We start from the raw sequence: 15,174 nt of genomic DNA, 5'->3' as shown, positions 1-15,174 counted from the left end.
GATCTAGAAATCTGTATTTTATCAAGACCTCCAGGTGATTCTGATGCATGCTTAACTTTGAGAACCACTGCCTTAAATGTATATATTGAAACAAAGAGAAATATTAATAGCAAATACCCAACTCAAGAATTTGGAAAAAATAATAAAATCAATCTAAAAGTAATAGAAGTAAGGAAATAATGTTAACAGCAGACATTTTCTTTATAATCTATTTAAATGGCTTTAATTCTATGTTAGGACCCTTAAAGAGGCATTACCTTTGCTTCCAGGTTGTAACAATCCCAGTTTTCCTCCAGCTTGACTCTGACTAGGTAGAGTAACAGTCAAGAAAATTGGGTAAAAAAGAAAGTAACATATAGAACAACATTTCAAGATAATTCATTCTAGATATCTATCTAGATATATGCATTTTTTTTCTAGACCAAGTCATAAGAAAGTATTAAAAATTATTTTCTTTGGGGAGGAGGGACTGGGAGTAAGTGGAGTAGTTTTCATTTTTCTTTTTAAAAACTTTTTAATGATTTTACTTATTTATTTGAGACAGAGAGAGAGAGCATGCACATACAAGCTGGAGAGGGTGACAGAGAGAAATGGAGGGAGAAGCCGACTCCCCACTGAGCAGGGATCCCAATGAAGGACTTGATTCCAGGATGCTGGGATCATGAACTAAGCCGAAGACAGACGATTAACCAGCTGAGTCACCCAGGCACCCCTCATTTTTCCTTTTAAAATATTTCTACATGGGCACCTGGCTGACTCAGTTGGTGGAGATAGGACTTTTGATCTTGGGGTCGGGAGTTCAATCCCCATGTTGGGCATAGCACTTACTTTAAAAATAAATAGAGAAATGAATAAAATATTCCTACCAGGGCACCTGGGTGGCTCAATCATTTAAGCATCTGCCTTGGCTCAGGTCATGATCTTGGAGTCCTGGGATGGAGCCCCAAGTCCGGCTCCCTGCTCAGTGATGAGCCTGCTTCCTCTTCTCCTTCTGCTCCTCCCCCCTGCTCATATGTGATTTTTCCTGCTCTGTCTCAAATAAATAAATAAAACATTTAAAAATATATTCCTATTAAGTTTGAATTTCTAATCTTTTATTTTCAAAAGCAATAGCAAGACTTATTTGATCTATGAGATTATAGGTAATTTTTATTTCCTAATCAAAAAAGCAAAAACAAAAAGATACTTGGTTAATATTATTATTAAAACAATAAAAACAAAAACATTTCCCAGGCCTGGAGTGTGTCAGATCCCCCCCCCCCTTAATTCACAATCTCTTTCTCGGAATTAACTAGCATGCTTGATAAAATGTGTAAGCAATTTTCTGATAAACTCCAAAAGAACTGAAGACTTGTTCTAAGAAACCCATTCACCTAACTGCCAGTCAAAACCCTAATTACCTCTAACCTAACATTGTACCTAATCTATTTTTATAAAATGTCCCTATCAAGAGTAAATCTTGATAGATTTGGCTTACAGGCTACTTTTCCTTTCCAGCAACATTTATAATAAACTTTGAGATAAGTGGTCATAACTAAATTACTTGGAAATATTTTCTTGCCTAGTGCTTAAGTATGTTTCAAACCCTTAAAGAATCTGGGTAATGTCCACCGAACTTACAGTCTGAAAGATGAGGGCATGATGAATGACAGGGCCATAGAACTATGGGAATAGAATGGGATTCTTCCATTCTTTCCACGATTATCTGTCTACCTATGTCAGGCTTTGAAAAGTACTTGAGCGGTTGCCACGTGCCAGGCACAGTTCTAGGATCTGCAGATACAAACAGGAACAAATAGACTGAGGGAATAAAACTACACTTCCCACAGTGTCTTGCTCTTCGGCTTCTTCCCAGGTGAGGGCTTCTTTCCGCCAGTCTCTTCCCAGGATCCTAGTAGTACAGGAAAGCCCCGCCCGCTTAGCTGCCATTTGCCCATGTTCTGGTTAAAAGATGGACTACAACTCCCAAAATGCCTTCGTGGGGCACCCTATAAGGGCTCCACCCGCTTCCCTGCCGTGTGGCGGAGGACTACAGCTCCCAGAATGCTCTGCTTCCTCTTTTGGGTGTTGTTGCCCCTTTCCCGGTGCCGGACGCGGTAGAAGCTAGCGAGAGTGCCAGGTCCTGGGTTCTCTGTGTCCTTCTCCGGGGCCAGGTCGAGGCAGTGACTTGACTTTTGGGCGCCGAGCTCGGAGGGAGCGCAGGAGGCCGCTTTTCCTTCTGTCCGGTTTACCTCAGACTACTCTTCTTCTTCCCCACCCGCGGCCGCCTGGACGACTCCGGACTGACTGCCTGGGGCACGGGTGGCAGTCTCGGCAGCTAGGGCTGTGGCGAGGCCGCGGCCCTCGGGACGGCGGTCGCGGCGTCAGCTCTGGTGAGGAGGAGGAGGGAAGATGGCGTCGGAGCTGGAGCCCGAGGTGCAGGCCATCGACCGGAGTTTGCTGGAATGTTCGGCTGAGGAGATTGCAGGGGTGAGTGCCGGGACCCGAGCGGGGACTTTCGGCCCTCGCAGGCCGCGCGTCCCGGGGGAGGAACCGACTCCTGGAAATCTTGGAGCAGCCCTGCCCTGACTTGGGGCTACGACCTCGCCGGGCTCTCTGTCCTCGCCTTGTGGGTAACGGCCCGGGGAGGCCACTGTGCCTGCCCCGCTTCTTCCTTCTTTTATCTTCTAATGGGCGGCAGAGCCGTGCTGGGCGCCAGCCACCTTTGCGCTTCCCTTTCTGCCTAGGAGAACCGACAGCTCTTCCACTATTCCTCTTTTGCCCCCAGGCTCTCATTAGGTCCCCAGCACGAGGGCATTTGCCCTTTTTGCTAGCTCCTGGAAGAGGGAAGGGGAGACGCTTCCTGGTTTGGGGGTATAATCGTCCTACTTCATCTGCCTAATTCCTTTTCCGCAGATTAGCGGAGCGTTGCCTCCTCCACCGAAACATGCTACCCGAACCGGGTTCCCACTGTGTTCTGGGATTGCCCTGGGCACCGGAGGATGCAAACGGCGCTGTTTACCCTTCATCCCCTGTTCAGTGCATTTTTGCCCCGGTTTGGTCAGTCGACAGCGTTGATGAATGTGCGGAAAGTAGTGTCTGGTCGTGTTTACTGAGTGTGAGAAAGCAATAGTGGAGGCTGGGAGAGTAAAAAAAATAATTTTTAGGGAGTTGGGGTTAGTCGGGTGGAAAGAATTGTTATGTAACTTTGAGAGAGCAGCTTTCAACAAATAGAAGCCAATAAAGTGAGTTTTGGTCACAGCCTAGTGGGTGCAGTTAAATCCCAAACTTAAACATTCAAACCCAGTATTGTAACGAAAGTGTATTATGAATATGCTCTTGTAAGTAGCAGAGTTGTAAAATGATTACTTTAATAAACTTGATGGCATTTTTGCTCAAGAAGGACAGGGAACACCATTAGAACAAATAGTTCAGGATGGCTATAAGGACCAAAACAACCTAGGCCTCACCTCTAAGGTCTCTGATTTAAGAAGGTTAGTTTCTGGGGAGGGAGGGACCTTTGAACACTTGTCAACAACGCTAATGTTAGGAACAAAATTTTAGTGGGGCCCTTTGGAGCTGTTGGTCAGTGAGGAGTTATTTGTGTGACTTGATGAAGACACTAGAGGCAGAGTGGAAGCAGTTGACAGGAGTAGAGGTGAAGAGTTTAATATGTTGAATGATGACTCTTGCATTTTATTATTTTGAAACCACCTTGTTTAGTGTAGGTCTGTTTTCATTTACTTCCTACTTAATATCGCAGCAACCTGAGGGTTTTCGTCCCTTATCTATGAGATGTGAAAAAAGAAAAAGTGTTACAAGTAAACCGTAAAATGGTCAGAATAACAGCTATTCCCAATCTGTCACTGTGTTAGTATCCATGTTGATATTTTAATCTGTTTTTACACCCACCAAATTATGTGTGTGTTGGCCCAGCGATACAGGCTGTGTGCTTCATTTTTGCAGTTCTGAAAGTGCAAGCTATCAAGTGATTGGGAGTTTCACCAACTTGTTGAAGTTCCTGCGAAGACAAGTTATAAACGGTGTTAGAGGGCAGTGTAATAATTCTTGTGCAGGGAAATTCTCAGGCAGATGCAGAGGGAGAAATTAAGGGAAAAGCAGTAAAAATTTATTAATTTGAGTTTGTGAAGATCACAGTCTGAGCCACATTTTACTTTTGTTCTGTTTACTTTTGAATGGCTTTCTGAACAATAATATGAAAAAATATCTAGTCTAAAGACCAACAGAAGTCCTTAAAGAAGATGCACACTAATATTAAAATACAAGGCTCTTCTGGCTGTATAACCTGCCCTTACTTTGTGAGAAATTGTCTGTATTTAGTTAAAATGATATAACACTTACAAGCTGTTCTTTCAGCTTGGGCTGTAGCACAGCTCTATATCACAAATTGAAATGAATTAATAAAGTTTTTTCAAGTTAAAAGTAAATTTTAGAGTAAACAGCAGTAATTGCAGCCTTTAGACCTTTGTTACTGGTAATTTTGGGGATCACATCCACTTAAAATTACTTAATAAGCTTTTCCCACACTTTATTTACACACTGCTTTTTAAATTTCTATTATAAGGAGGAAGGATTTTTGTGATTTTGTATATCCTGACAAGCATTCTCACAAATAAAAGCCTTTACGCGCTCTCTGCGATAGTTGTAAGCCTTATCAATTATCTTACAGTGACCCTCTTTTCTCAGTTTTCTCCTTTTCTTGGTAGACTTGATTGCACAACAATATGACTTTCCCAGCGCTTCTTGAGTCTATCTACATTTTTTACTGCACAAATTTTATTATCATGTGTTCTAGTGGATGATTGTGACTTAAGAAGTACCTATATTGTTTTTCCCCAAACCTAAAATACATATTCATTATAGAAGTTTTATGTTGAGTTTTATGTCTGTATTGGATACTTTTTGCTTTTAAATTTTGATAGTTTTATACATAATTCAGATATATAAATTCAGTTTAGTGTGTTTTTAGTATATTCACAGTTGTGCGACGTTCACTACAATTTTAGAACATTTCATCATCCCAAAAAAGAAATCCTATACCTATCAGTAGTCACTTCTGTTTTCCTTTAAACTCCCAACTAAACTGTGTATCTATTTTCTGCTGCCATCAATTTGCTTATTCTGGAAATTTCTTTTTCTTTCTTTTTTCTTTTAAGATTTTATTTATTTATTTGACAGAGATCACAAGTAGGCTGGGGGGGAGCAGGCTCCCTGCTGAGCAGAGATCCCGATGTGGATCTCGATCCCAGGGTCACGACCTGAGCCAAAGGCAGAGGTTTAACCCACTGAGGCACTCAGGCACCCCTATTCTGGAAATTTCATATAGATGGAAGCATAACAATATGTTGTCTTTTTTACTTTTCTCACTTAACAGATGTTTACAAGGTTCATCCTTGTAGCATATATCAATACTCATTCCTTTTTATTGCCAAATGATAGTTCATTATATGACTATACTGTATTTTATTTATCCATTCATCAGTTGATGGACATTTGGGTTGTTAACACTTTTTGGATATTAGGAATTATGCTGCTGTGAACATTTGTGTTTGTTTTTATGGGAACATACGTTTTAATTTCTCTTGGGCATATATACCCAGGCATAGAATTGCTGGGTTCTATGGTAGTTTTATGCTTAATGTCTTGGGGAACCACTCAGCTGTTGTTCAGAGTGACTGCATCCTTTTACACTTTAACCAGCAGTATGCGAGGGTTCTATTGAATTTCTCTGTATCCTTTCCAACCCTATTATCTTTTTGATTATAGCCATTCTGTTGAATGTAAAGTGGTATCTCATTGTAGTTTTGATTTGTATTTCCCTCATGACTGTTGATGCTGAACATCTTTTCATGATCTTACTGACTATACATCTTAAGAAGTGTCAATTCAGGTCTTTTGCTTATTTTTTAAATTCGATTTTTTTTCTTTTATTACTGAGTTTCTGTATTATTTTGATTTGTGAATGCTTCATTTCTGGAACTCAATATGATTTGTTTAAAATTTTTCTAATCTTAAAATTTTCATTTCAGCACTAGTGATTATTGTTTTGTAATTAACTTACATGTTGGTGGTTCTTGTTTGAAAACAAATCAAATGTGGTTGAAGGATACAGTTTTAATTGGGTATAGAATAATAATTAGATACTGTAATAAAAGGCTAACCTCTAGGGATTCTTTCATTTTTGTGTTTATCGTACTTGCTCTCTATCCCAAGGCTTAAATTTAGCATTCAAAAAAGGAAAGCTCCTGGAAACATTGTCATAACATGTTTACTTTAGTGGAATGAGTTGACAAGTTTCTTTAGTTCCCTTATGGAGGACTTCTAATAAGATAGTGCTTATTACTTTGTTGTGCACATTGGTGTGACAGCCACAAGTGTCTGAAATACTAACATGCAACCAAGTTAGAAATCAATAGTTTTTCCTGTTGAGGAAACAGTTACTGTTAGCTTATGTTAGTGAGGAGAGGAAAGGCTATTGATTTTATTCTTTTGAGAAATACGAGCTGTTATTGTGAAAGGTGGCCAAAAAATTTTTACCTCCTGCTCAGTTTTTCTTTACAATTTTTTTTTTTTTAATCTATACTGTTGCCAGTCACTAATTCAGTATTTCTGGTATAGAATTCTCATGTAAAGGTACTTTGCTTTTTTTTTTTTTTTTAAAGATTTTATTTATTTGTCAGAGAGAGAGAGGGAGAGAGAGTGAGCACAGGCAGACAGAATGGCAGGCAGAGGCAGAGGGAGAAGCAGGCTCCCTGCTGAGCAAGGAGCCCGATGTGGGACTCGATCCCAGGAGGCTGGGATCATGACCTGAGCCGAAGGCAGTCGCTTAACCAACTGAGCCACCCTGGCATCCTGGTACTTTGCTTTTTATGTTGTTTAAATTTAAAGAAGTTTGAAATGCCCATTTCAGATCTCAAATCTGTTAGGTGATTTTAAATTTAAAGCATATGCCTGTGTTTTTTAAACCAGATATTTGTATTTTCTTAGTAATTTATAATAATATATTACAAACAGTATTCAGACTGAAATGCTTTACTAATATGTGATATATTATCAGCAGATATTATATATAGTAATATATTATTTTATATATAACAATATACAAGTATTAACAGTGATGATATAGTATAAATATATAACATGTAGTTAATATTATAATATAAAAAATATTTCATATAAGAGTGCTGATTTTTTTCTTAACCAAAAGTTGGTATTAGTTTCTGAATTTTTTGTCTAAGGAATCTATGAACAGGGTGTGCCTTGCTGGCTCCTTTGGTAGAGCATACAACTCTTAATCTCAGGGTCATGAGTTCAAGCCCCATGTTGGGCATGGAGTCTACTTTAAAAAAAAAAAAAAAAATTATGAACAGATTTGACCTGTCAGTGTTGTTGGAGCCACAAAACATATAATTTATTTTAGAAATCATCACCTTTTATTCTACCTGGATGAAAATGCTGCAAAAGTGGTTTTAAGAAAATGGGAACATAAACTATAAAAAAAAAAATTGTTGTTAAAATAAAACCTTTAAATGTGCTGTAAATTAACATTGCCTGAAGTGTAACTTTCTAGCAACATAGGAGTGAATTCTTTGAATCTTAAAGCTTTTATATCCAGAAAGAAGTTACTTAGGATAATTTTACTATCTTCATTCAGATTTTGAAATAGGGTTTCTGACAATGGGTGAAAAACTGGGCATTTATCCTTAGATATGGCCAAAAGGTATTTTTTAGCCCAGAGAATTAGATTTTAGGTTGCTTATTGATTGATGACTCTTTGCCTTATACTATTGACTACTTTTTTTTTAAATTCATCCTTTTATAATTGCTGAATTGTGTGTGTGTGTGTATAATTTTGATTGTAAGTCACTTCTCTAAAGAGTGGTAATCCTTAATCCTGTGGGGTTATCTCCCAAGAAGTGCTTTTAAGAGTAGTTTAGTCTTTCTCCTTGAATAAAGCAAACAACTAAATTAGTAACATTTGAAAAAGATAGTTTCTCTTCAGGATAAAAACTTTTTTCACTGTGCTCCCTAAGAAGTTTCAATTCAGTCCTTTAATTTACAAACAAAAAAAAATTTTTTTTTTAAGATTTTATTTATTTATTTGACAGAGAGAGATTACAAGTAGGCAGAGAGGCAGGCAGAGAGAGAGAGGAGGAAGCAGGCTCCCTGCTGAGCAGAGAGCCCGATGCGGGACCCGATCCCAGGACCCTGAGATCATGACCTGAGCCGAAGGCAGCGGCTTAACCCACTGAGCCACCCAGGCGCCCTACAAACAAAATTTTTACATTTTTAGTACACATGAAAATATGAAGTTGACTAGAAATATATATATTATATATATAATATAGAATATTATATATATAATATATATACTACCTCAGAAATATTTAAAATTTCTCTCTATATATAGTTATTTTTAGAAGGAAGGAAGTGGGTAAAGACTGTACAAGTAAGAGTTAAAATGAAGACCTTATACTGTTGTCTTATGGTGTTAGACATTACTAAAATGTAAACTCTTTTAACAAGGATGTAATGTAAACTTTGATTGTAATCCATAGGTAAACATGGGGCATGTGAGTTAGCAGCTCTATTAACTGCATCTTTGTAGAAGTGAGTCCTTTCATGTGTTCTGATTTTAAATTTTTGCCTGGTTTAGAGCCAAAATAAGTAGCAAATACACAAAGCAGTATGGGAGATAAATAAACATACAGACAGAATTGATGGGGGATTGATGACAATACAGGGAAGAGACTTAGATAAAAGGAAGTAAAAATGGAAAGGAAAGAAGACGGTTTGAAGGATGCCTTATCTAGGGCTTATTGGTTTGGTTTTTAGAGATTGCAGGCCTGGATCTATTATCTCTGCTTTCATTAAAGCCACAAGTAGCATCTTTCTGTAGTATCAATACGTATGATAGTAAGTAGTATAAACATGTTTATAGTCACTCTGGTAAAAGATTTTACTAAATCCCCACTGATGCTGGGTTCTATTTTAGACCTAGGGGAATTGGGAACGGGTGATAGGAATGAGGAATGGGCTGAGCAGGCATCTTAGAGAATGTGAAACATGGAGTTCTGAAGAATGAGTAGAAAATAACCTGTAAAGCAGAGAAGAGCACTACTCAGGTGGAGGAGACAAGTATGACAGAGGCAGAGGACCTTATAGATCCTGTTGGGGACTTCACTTGATCCTAAATGCAAGGGGGAGTGGAATGACATGATCAGATTGACGTTTTGCAAGAATCACTCTGGTAGTGAGGTTGGAAAATGGGCTGTACAAGGGCAAGACTAACGGGGATGAAGGAAGATTTTCAGGTTTTTCTGGCCCACTTTATGTGGGTGTGGTTACTTAGGTAGATGCTTGTATCTAAAATAGGGAAGTGGAGGCGATAGGTTTTTGAGAAGGGGTAATGGAGATCTTAAGTTCAATTTTAGACCTGTTGAGTTGGTGTTTGAATCAAGAGAAACTTTCTTCTATTTTTCTCTACACTTAACAATACCTGTGGCCACTGAATGTGTGAGTTTTTTCCCCATACTAAGTTCTCTAATTCCCTACAGACGCCAAGTGGGTGTCCTACAATTCTGACACCATACACCTGGAATTAGAATCAGATCCCATAGATTAAGGGCACGGTCCCACAAGACTGACCCCCCTCACCACTTAAGATGCCAGTCACAAACAGTGGGTCCTCAGGTTACATAGAACTTCTGTCTGACTTGGCTACAAATTGAGGGTTCCCATGACCCCCTCTTCGGGTTCAATAATTTGCTAGATTGGCTCACAGAAGGTTTATTTAATAAATTACTGGTTTATTGTAAAATGATACAACTCAGAAACAGCAGGTGGAAGAGATGCATAGAGCAGCGTATGTGGGAAGGGGTGCAGAGTTTCCATGCTGAATCTGGGTGCACCAGCCCTTCTGGGTTCACCATTCCAGAAGCTCTTTGAACCGCAGCATAGAAATTTTTATGGAAGCTTCATTATGTAAGCATAATTAGTAAATCAGTGGCCGTTAATGATTAGCTCAACTGGGAGCACCTCTCCCCTCCCTGAGGTTGGGGGTGGAGGCTATTATTTCCAACCTTCTTATCACATGCTATGTTCCCCTGGCAACCAGGTATCCATCCCTAGGGGCTTTCCAAAAGTCATCTTATTAAACTCAGCTCTAGTTCAGTTGAAAGGAGATTAATTATCACAGGTAGTTGGACATCAGAGTTTGGGGCAGAAAAGTAGCTTTTGTTTTTGAGCAGGAAGAGCAAAGGGGAAAGGGTTTACAGAGTGGTTAATCAGGGAAAGAAGGCATAATTGATACAACAAAGTCCCTTGTAGATTCCTATTCATAAGAGACTGGTATATCATTTATTAATCAATGAGAAGTGTAAGTAGGCATAGTATAAGGCAGTTCATTTTCATTGCCTACTCTTCCTGTTAGCAAACTGACATGAGAACCCAAATTACAATCAGTATATCATTTGAGCAAAGGGTTAGAATGGAAGTCAGATGGGCATAATGGTTTGTCTCTTACATGATGATTTGTTGTGGTCATTTTCCTATAACTGCCTATAGAAGGTTGCTTCAAGAGTAATTTTGAGGAGAGGGATCATTTTACTTTAAGTAAAGTAGAATTCTTAAATAGTGGCATTTTAGTAAAGTTCTAAATGAATTTTACCCTTTTTGGAAAGAAAACCTGGTTATGAATTAAGTCAATAAAATAGTTTATGTGATTATCTTAATCACTGTTTTTGTACTAAAGGAATATGTAGTAGGTTTATCCCCATTAGCAGTTTGACATTGTTTAAACCTAATTTTTCTTTTTTCTTTTTTCTTTTTTTTTTTTTTAAAGAAATGGCTGCAAGCAACTGACCTCACTAGAGAAGTTTACCAGCATTTAGCCCACTATGTACCCAAAATCTACTGCAGGGGTCCCAACCCTTTTCCACAGAAGGAGGACATGCTGGCACAGCATGTTTTGTTGGGACCAATGGAATGGTACCTTTGTGGTGAAGATCCTGCATTTGGATTTCCAAAACTTGAACAAGCAAACAAACCTTCTCATCTTTGTGGTCGTGTTTTTAAAGTAGGAGAACCTACATACTCTTGCAGGTAAAATACTGTAGTTTTCTTTCTAAAAGGCTCTTGTTTTTACTTTTTTTCCTGAAACTTTTATGTTTTTGTTTTAAAATTATGAAATATGTACATATTAAGAAAGTCTACACAAATATATATGGCTTATTAAATAATCATGAAACAAATATTCATGTAATTATTTTCCAGGTCAAGATACAGAACATCAGGGGCAGCTGGGTGGCTCAGTGAGTTAAACCTCTGCCTTCGGCTCAGGTCATGATCTCAGGGCCCTGGGATGGAGCCCCACATTAGGCTCTCTGCTCACCAGGGAGCCTTCTTCCCCCTCTCTCTCTCTCTGCCTGCCTCTCTGCCTACTTGTGATCTCTGTCTGTCAAATAAATAAATAAATAATCTTTGAAAAGAAAAGAAAAAGAAATAGAACATCATCAGCATTCCAGAAAACCACAGTATGTTTTCCTCCTGCCCTGTATTTAACTGCTGCCCTGACTGTTAAAATAATCATTTCTTTGCTTTTCTTGATAGTTTTCTAGCTGGTGATTTCTTTTTTTTAAATGTTGAGAATTGAGGGCAGAAGATGGAGAGGAAGGTGCCCTGTCTCCTTTAAAACCATCTACTCCTTTTCACAGAACTAGTCATTGTCAACAGTTTCTTATGTATCTTTCCAGAAATTTTTAATGCATAGTCAGTCCCATATATATGGCTATCTTATACATGTATACAAACATACATACCAAAGGGAGTATGTGTTATATATTCTGGGCTGAATTTTCCTTTCTGTGTTTAACAAAGTCTCGACTTCTGTCCATATCAGTTGGTATAGCTAGGTAATATTCCACTGCGTGGTTGTACTATTTATAGAGGCATTATGTACCATTTCTTTTCCTTAACACTTTTTTCTATAAGACTTAAATTTAATAAGATTGGGATGCCTGCATGGCTCAGTTGGTTGAGCAGCTGCCTTCGGCTCAGGTCATGATCCCAGCATCCTAGGACTGATTCCCACATTGGGGGCTCCTTGCTCCACAGGGAGCCTGCTTCTCCCTCTTCCTCTGTCTGCCACTCTGCCTGCCTGTACTCTCTTTCTCTCTGACAAATAAATAAATAAAATCTAAAAAAAATAAAAAATTAATAAGACCAGTTTTGGTTAAGGCCTGTAAGCATCTATGGTAGTCTTCCTTTATAAGCATGGTTAGAATACCAGTGGAGGTCTTTTTATATTTTGAAATACTGTTAGATTTAGTTTTTTGTTTGTCTTTATAAAAACTTCTTTGAGTTCTCTATTGATGTTTGCAATAGATTTTAGTTTAACATCATGATGTACAGACAAGGAACCTAAGACCCACTTGTTCCACTAATGTCTTTTGTAGCAAAAAGATCCATTTTCAGCACATGTATTTGAATGTCATATCTTTTGATCTTTGATCTGGAATTTTTTCTCGGAGTTTTTTGTTGTTGTTTTGGTGTGGTGTTTTTTTTTTTTTAACTTTCATGATCTTGATACTTTTGAAGATTACAAGCCAGTTGTTTTTTAACTGTCCGTTTAGGTTTGTCTAGCCCACTTTATGTTGGAGTTCGGTTGCATCTTTCACAGAAATATCACAGAAATCACATGTTCTCATTTTCATTTTACCCTGTCAAGTAGCATGTGATTTTGATTTGTTTGATAACTGGTGATATTAATTTTGATCGCTTGATTAAAGGAGTGTCGACAAGACTTCTCTGCTTGAAGTTACTCTTTTACTCTTTGTAGTCAATAAGTATTTTGTAGGGAGGTACTCTAAGATATTTAATGTCCTGTTTCTTATTAAACATTCATTTTATTCATTTATCTCAGTATATGTTCATGGAATCCCATTTTTATGTTCAAATAGTTCTGTATTTGACCAGTGGGAGGCCATTCAAGCTGTCTTCTTTGTTCTTTTCACGTCCCCATCATTTTTTGAATACTTCTTGGTCTGTCAAAAGATGTTTAGGGCACATCTTGAACTTTCTCTTGTCCCAGACCTGAAATCAGTCATTTCTTCAGGGAGCCTTGTTCCTTTTCAGTAGACATTAGTATTAAGAAATAAAATACTAGGTGTGCTTATTGCTATTGGTATGTCACTAATTCCAGGCCATCTCAGTGGATCTGTAATTTATAGATGTCTTTAGATACATATTGAAAGAAGTACTGAAAATCATGCATTTGCAGTAATCTCTCTAGTCTAGTCCAATGCCATAGCCTTCTCTCTTGTTTTCTCCCTTTGCGCATATGTATAGATAGATAGATAGATATTTTTTTAAGATTATTTATTTATTTATTTGCAGACAGAGATCACAAGTAGACAGAGAGGCAGGCAGAGAGAGAGGAAGGGAAACAGGCTCCCGGCTGACCAGAGAGCCCGATGCGGAGCTCGATCCCAGGACCCTGGGATCATGACCTGAGCCGACGGCGGAGGCTTTAACCCACTGAGCCACCCAGGTGTCCCATCCCTTTGCATATTTTTAACTTCGGTCTCTGATGAATCTGAGTCTCATTATCCTAAAAATACTTATTTGAGGGACACCTGGGTGGCTCACTTGGTTAAGTGGCTGTCTTTGGCTCAGGTCCTGATCCTGGGGTCCTGGGATCGAGTCCCGCATCAGGCTCCTTGCTTGGTGGGGAGCCTACTTCTCTCTCTCCCTCTGCCTGCTTGTGCCCTTTCTCTGTCTCTGTCAAATAAATAAAATCTTTAAAAAATTTTTTTTATTTGATCATTTACTTACGTACAACCACTGCTGCCGCCACTGCCTTATCCCATTTGGGCTCCATACCCTATGCTAGGTCATGGTAGCCTTCCCTCACCCCTCATTAGGACAGATCTAAAAGAAGTCTTCAAGACACATGATGTTGAATCAGCTGGATGTCTACCTTGACAAGAAGTCCAGAGTCCTCTAGCACTGTTGGCTGGACTTGAGTTATCTCTGTGGCACTCTTGATTCCCTAGCAGCCATTCCCTGAAGAGTGTTACTCTCTGTGTGTGCAACCTAACCCTCAGCCAAGAACTCATCTGTAGGTGACCTCCATATAGACTTCTGTCCTTTCCTGCCCCACCCGACCAGTGTACATTTCCACTCTTGGACCCTGACCCAAGATTTCTAGCTCTTTTACCTGCCCCCAAATTTGATCTAATCTCAGCTCAGTGGGACCTTCCTGTACTGCTTAGATTCTAGCTCACTGTGCCACAGGTGGGAATTTACCGCCTCAATGAGAGAGCCTTATGTATTCATCCAGTTTTATGGCTGTGTAGAGTATTCTGTTGAAACCAGAAGTGGAAGTTCTAATATTTATTTTAACAATGTTGCTTATGTTTGTTGAGCACCTTTAAGGCTCCACATTTAATGGTAAGTGTTTAATATGAAATCATGTTTAATCTGTCTACAAACTTCTGAGATAATATCCCTGAGGAGACTAAGGGTCAGAGTGGTTAAGTGACTTAACTTGCAGTCATAAAAATTGAAACCAGGGAGCTCTCAGACTCTAAAATCCATTATCTTTTCATTTTACCTTTGATCGATTCTCTTATATTGGTCTCTTACGAACTTTTTATTCATATTCAGTAAAAGAGGAAAAATGTTGTTTTTCTTGCAACTAAATCTGTCTAGTTCCCAAATTCTGGGAAATGTTCTTTGTTGCTAAGATATTAGTATTTAAAATGAAGACAATGAACTAGGTAGTTTTGTTTTTTATTGATTTTAGACAAAAAATCAGCAATCCTTTTTGTGGTCATTCCACTGGTCCCAGAAACTCAGTAGCACTTGATTCCTAAGCAGAAAATCAAGTTGCTCTGTAGTACTGCTGTACTACAAAGTACCTGCAAAGAATATTAAATAAACTTATTTGGGCTGGAGAAGGAGCTTTTGGTGACGGTATTGTGAACTGGGCCTGAATCTTTTTTCCCCTCATTATTCCCAGTTAGCCTAGTCTATAAGATACTCTTTCCCCATTGCAGATGTTTGGCACTAGTAATAGCCTCATACATATTAGGTGCTTAGCAAATATTTATTAAGAAAATGTCTGTTTTATTGTTCAAAGTACAGAGGACAGTTTTTTTTTTTTTTTTTTTT

The 15,174-nt window shown here is 38.6% G+C and overlaps 1 protein-coding gene across 7 annotated transcripts in view; it reads left to right on the top strand.

Annotated features, from left to right (window-relative positions):
- Window positions 1-1,262: 1,262 nt before the first annotated feature.
- UBR2 (ubiquitin protein ligase E3 component n-recognin 2) overlaps window positions 1,263-15,174 on the top strand; it is a 126,463-nt gene continuing 112,551 nt past the window's right edge. For 6 of the 7 annotated variants that reach the window (XM_059400453.1, XM_059400454.1, XM_059400451.1 and 3 more), the window contains exons 1-2: window positions 1,263-2,469; window positions 10,844-11,103. In XM_059400453.1, coding sequence (XP_059256436.1) covers window positions 2,392-2,469; window positions 10,844-11,103 — 338 coding nt within the window. In that variant the 5' untranslated portion in view covers window positions 1,263-2,391. Of the gene's footprint in view, window positions 2,470-10,843; window positions 11,104-15,174 lie in introns of those variants that run through there. The other variant, XM_059400456.1, reaches the window with a different exon arrangement.

Source organism: Mustela nigripes, chromosome 5, assembly GCF_022355385.1.
Source record: "Mustela nigripes isolate SB6536 chromosome 5, MUSNIG.SB6536, whole genome shotgun sequence".
In the NCBI taxonomy this organism is placed as follows: domain Eukaryota; kingdom Metazoa; phylum Chordata; class Mammalia; order Carnivora; family Mustelidae; genus Mustela; species Mustela nigripes.
Note: the sequence above shows the minus strand (reverse complement) of the source record. Positions and strands in the feature narration are given on the sequence as shown.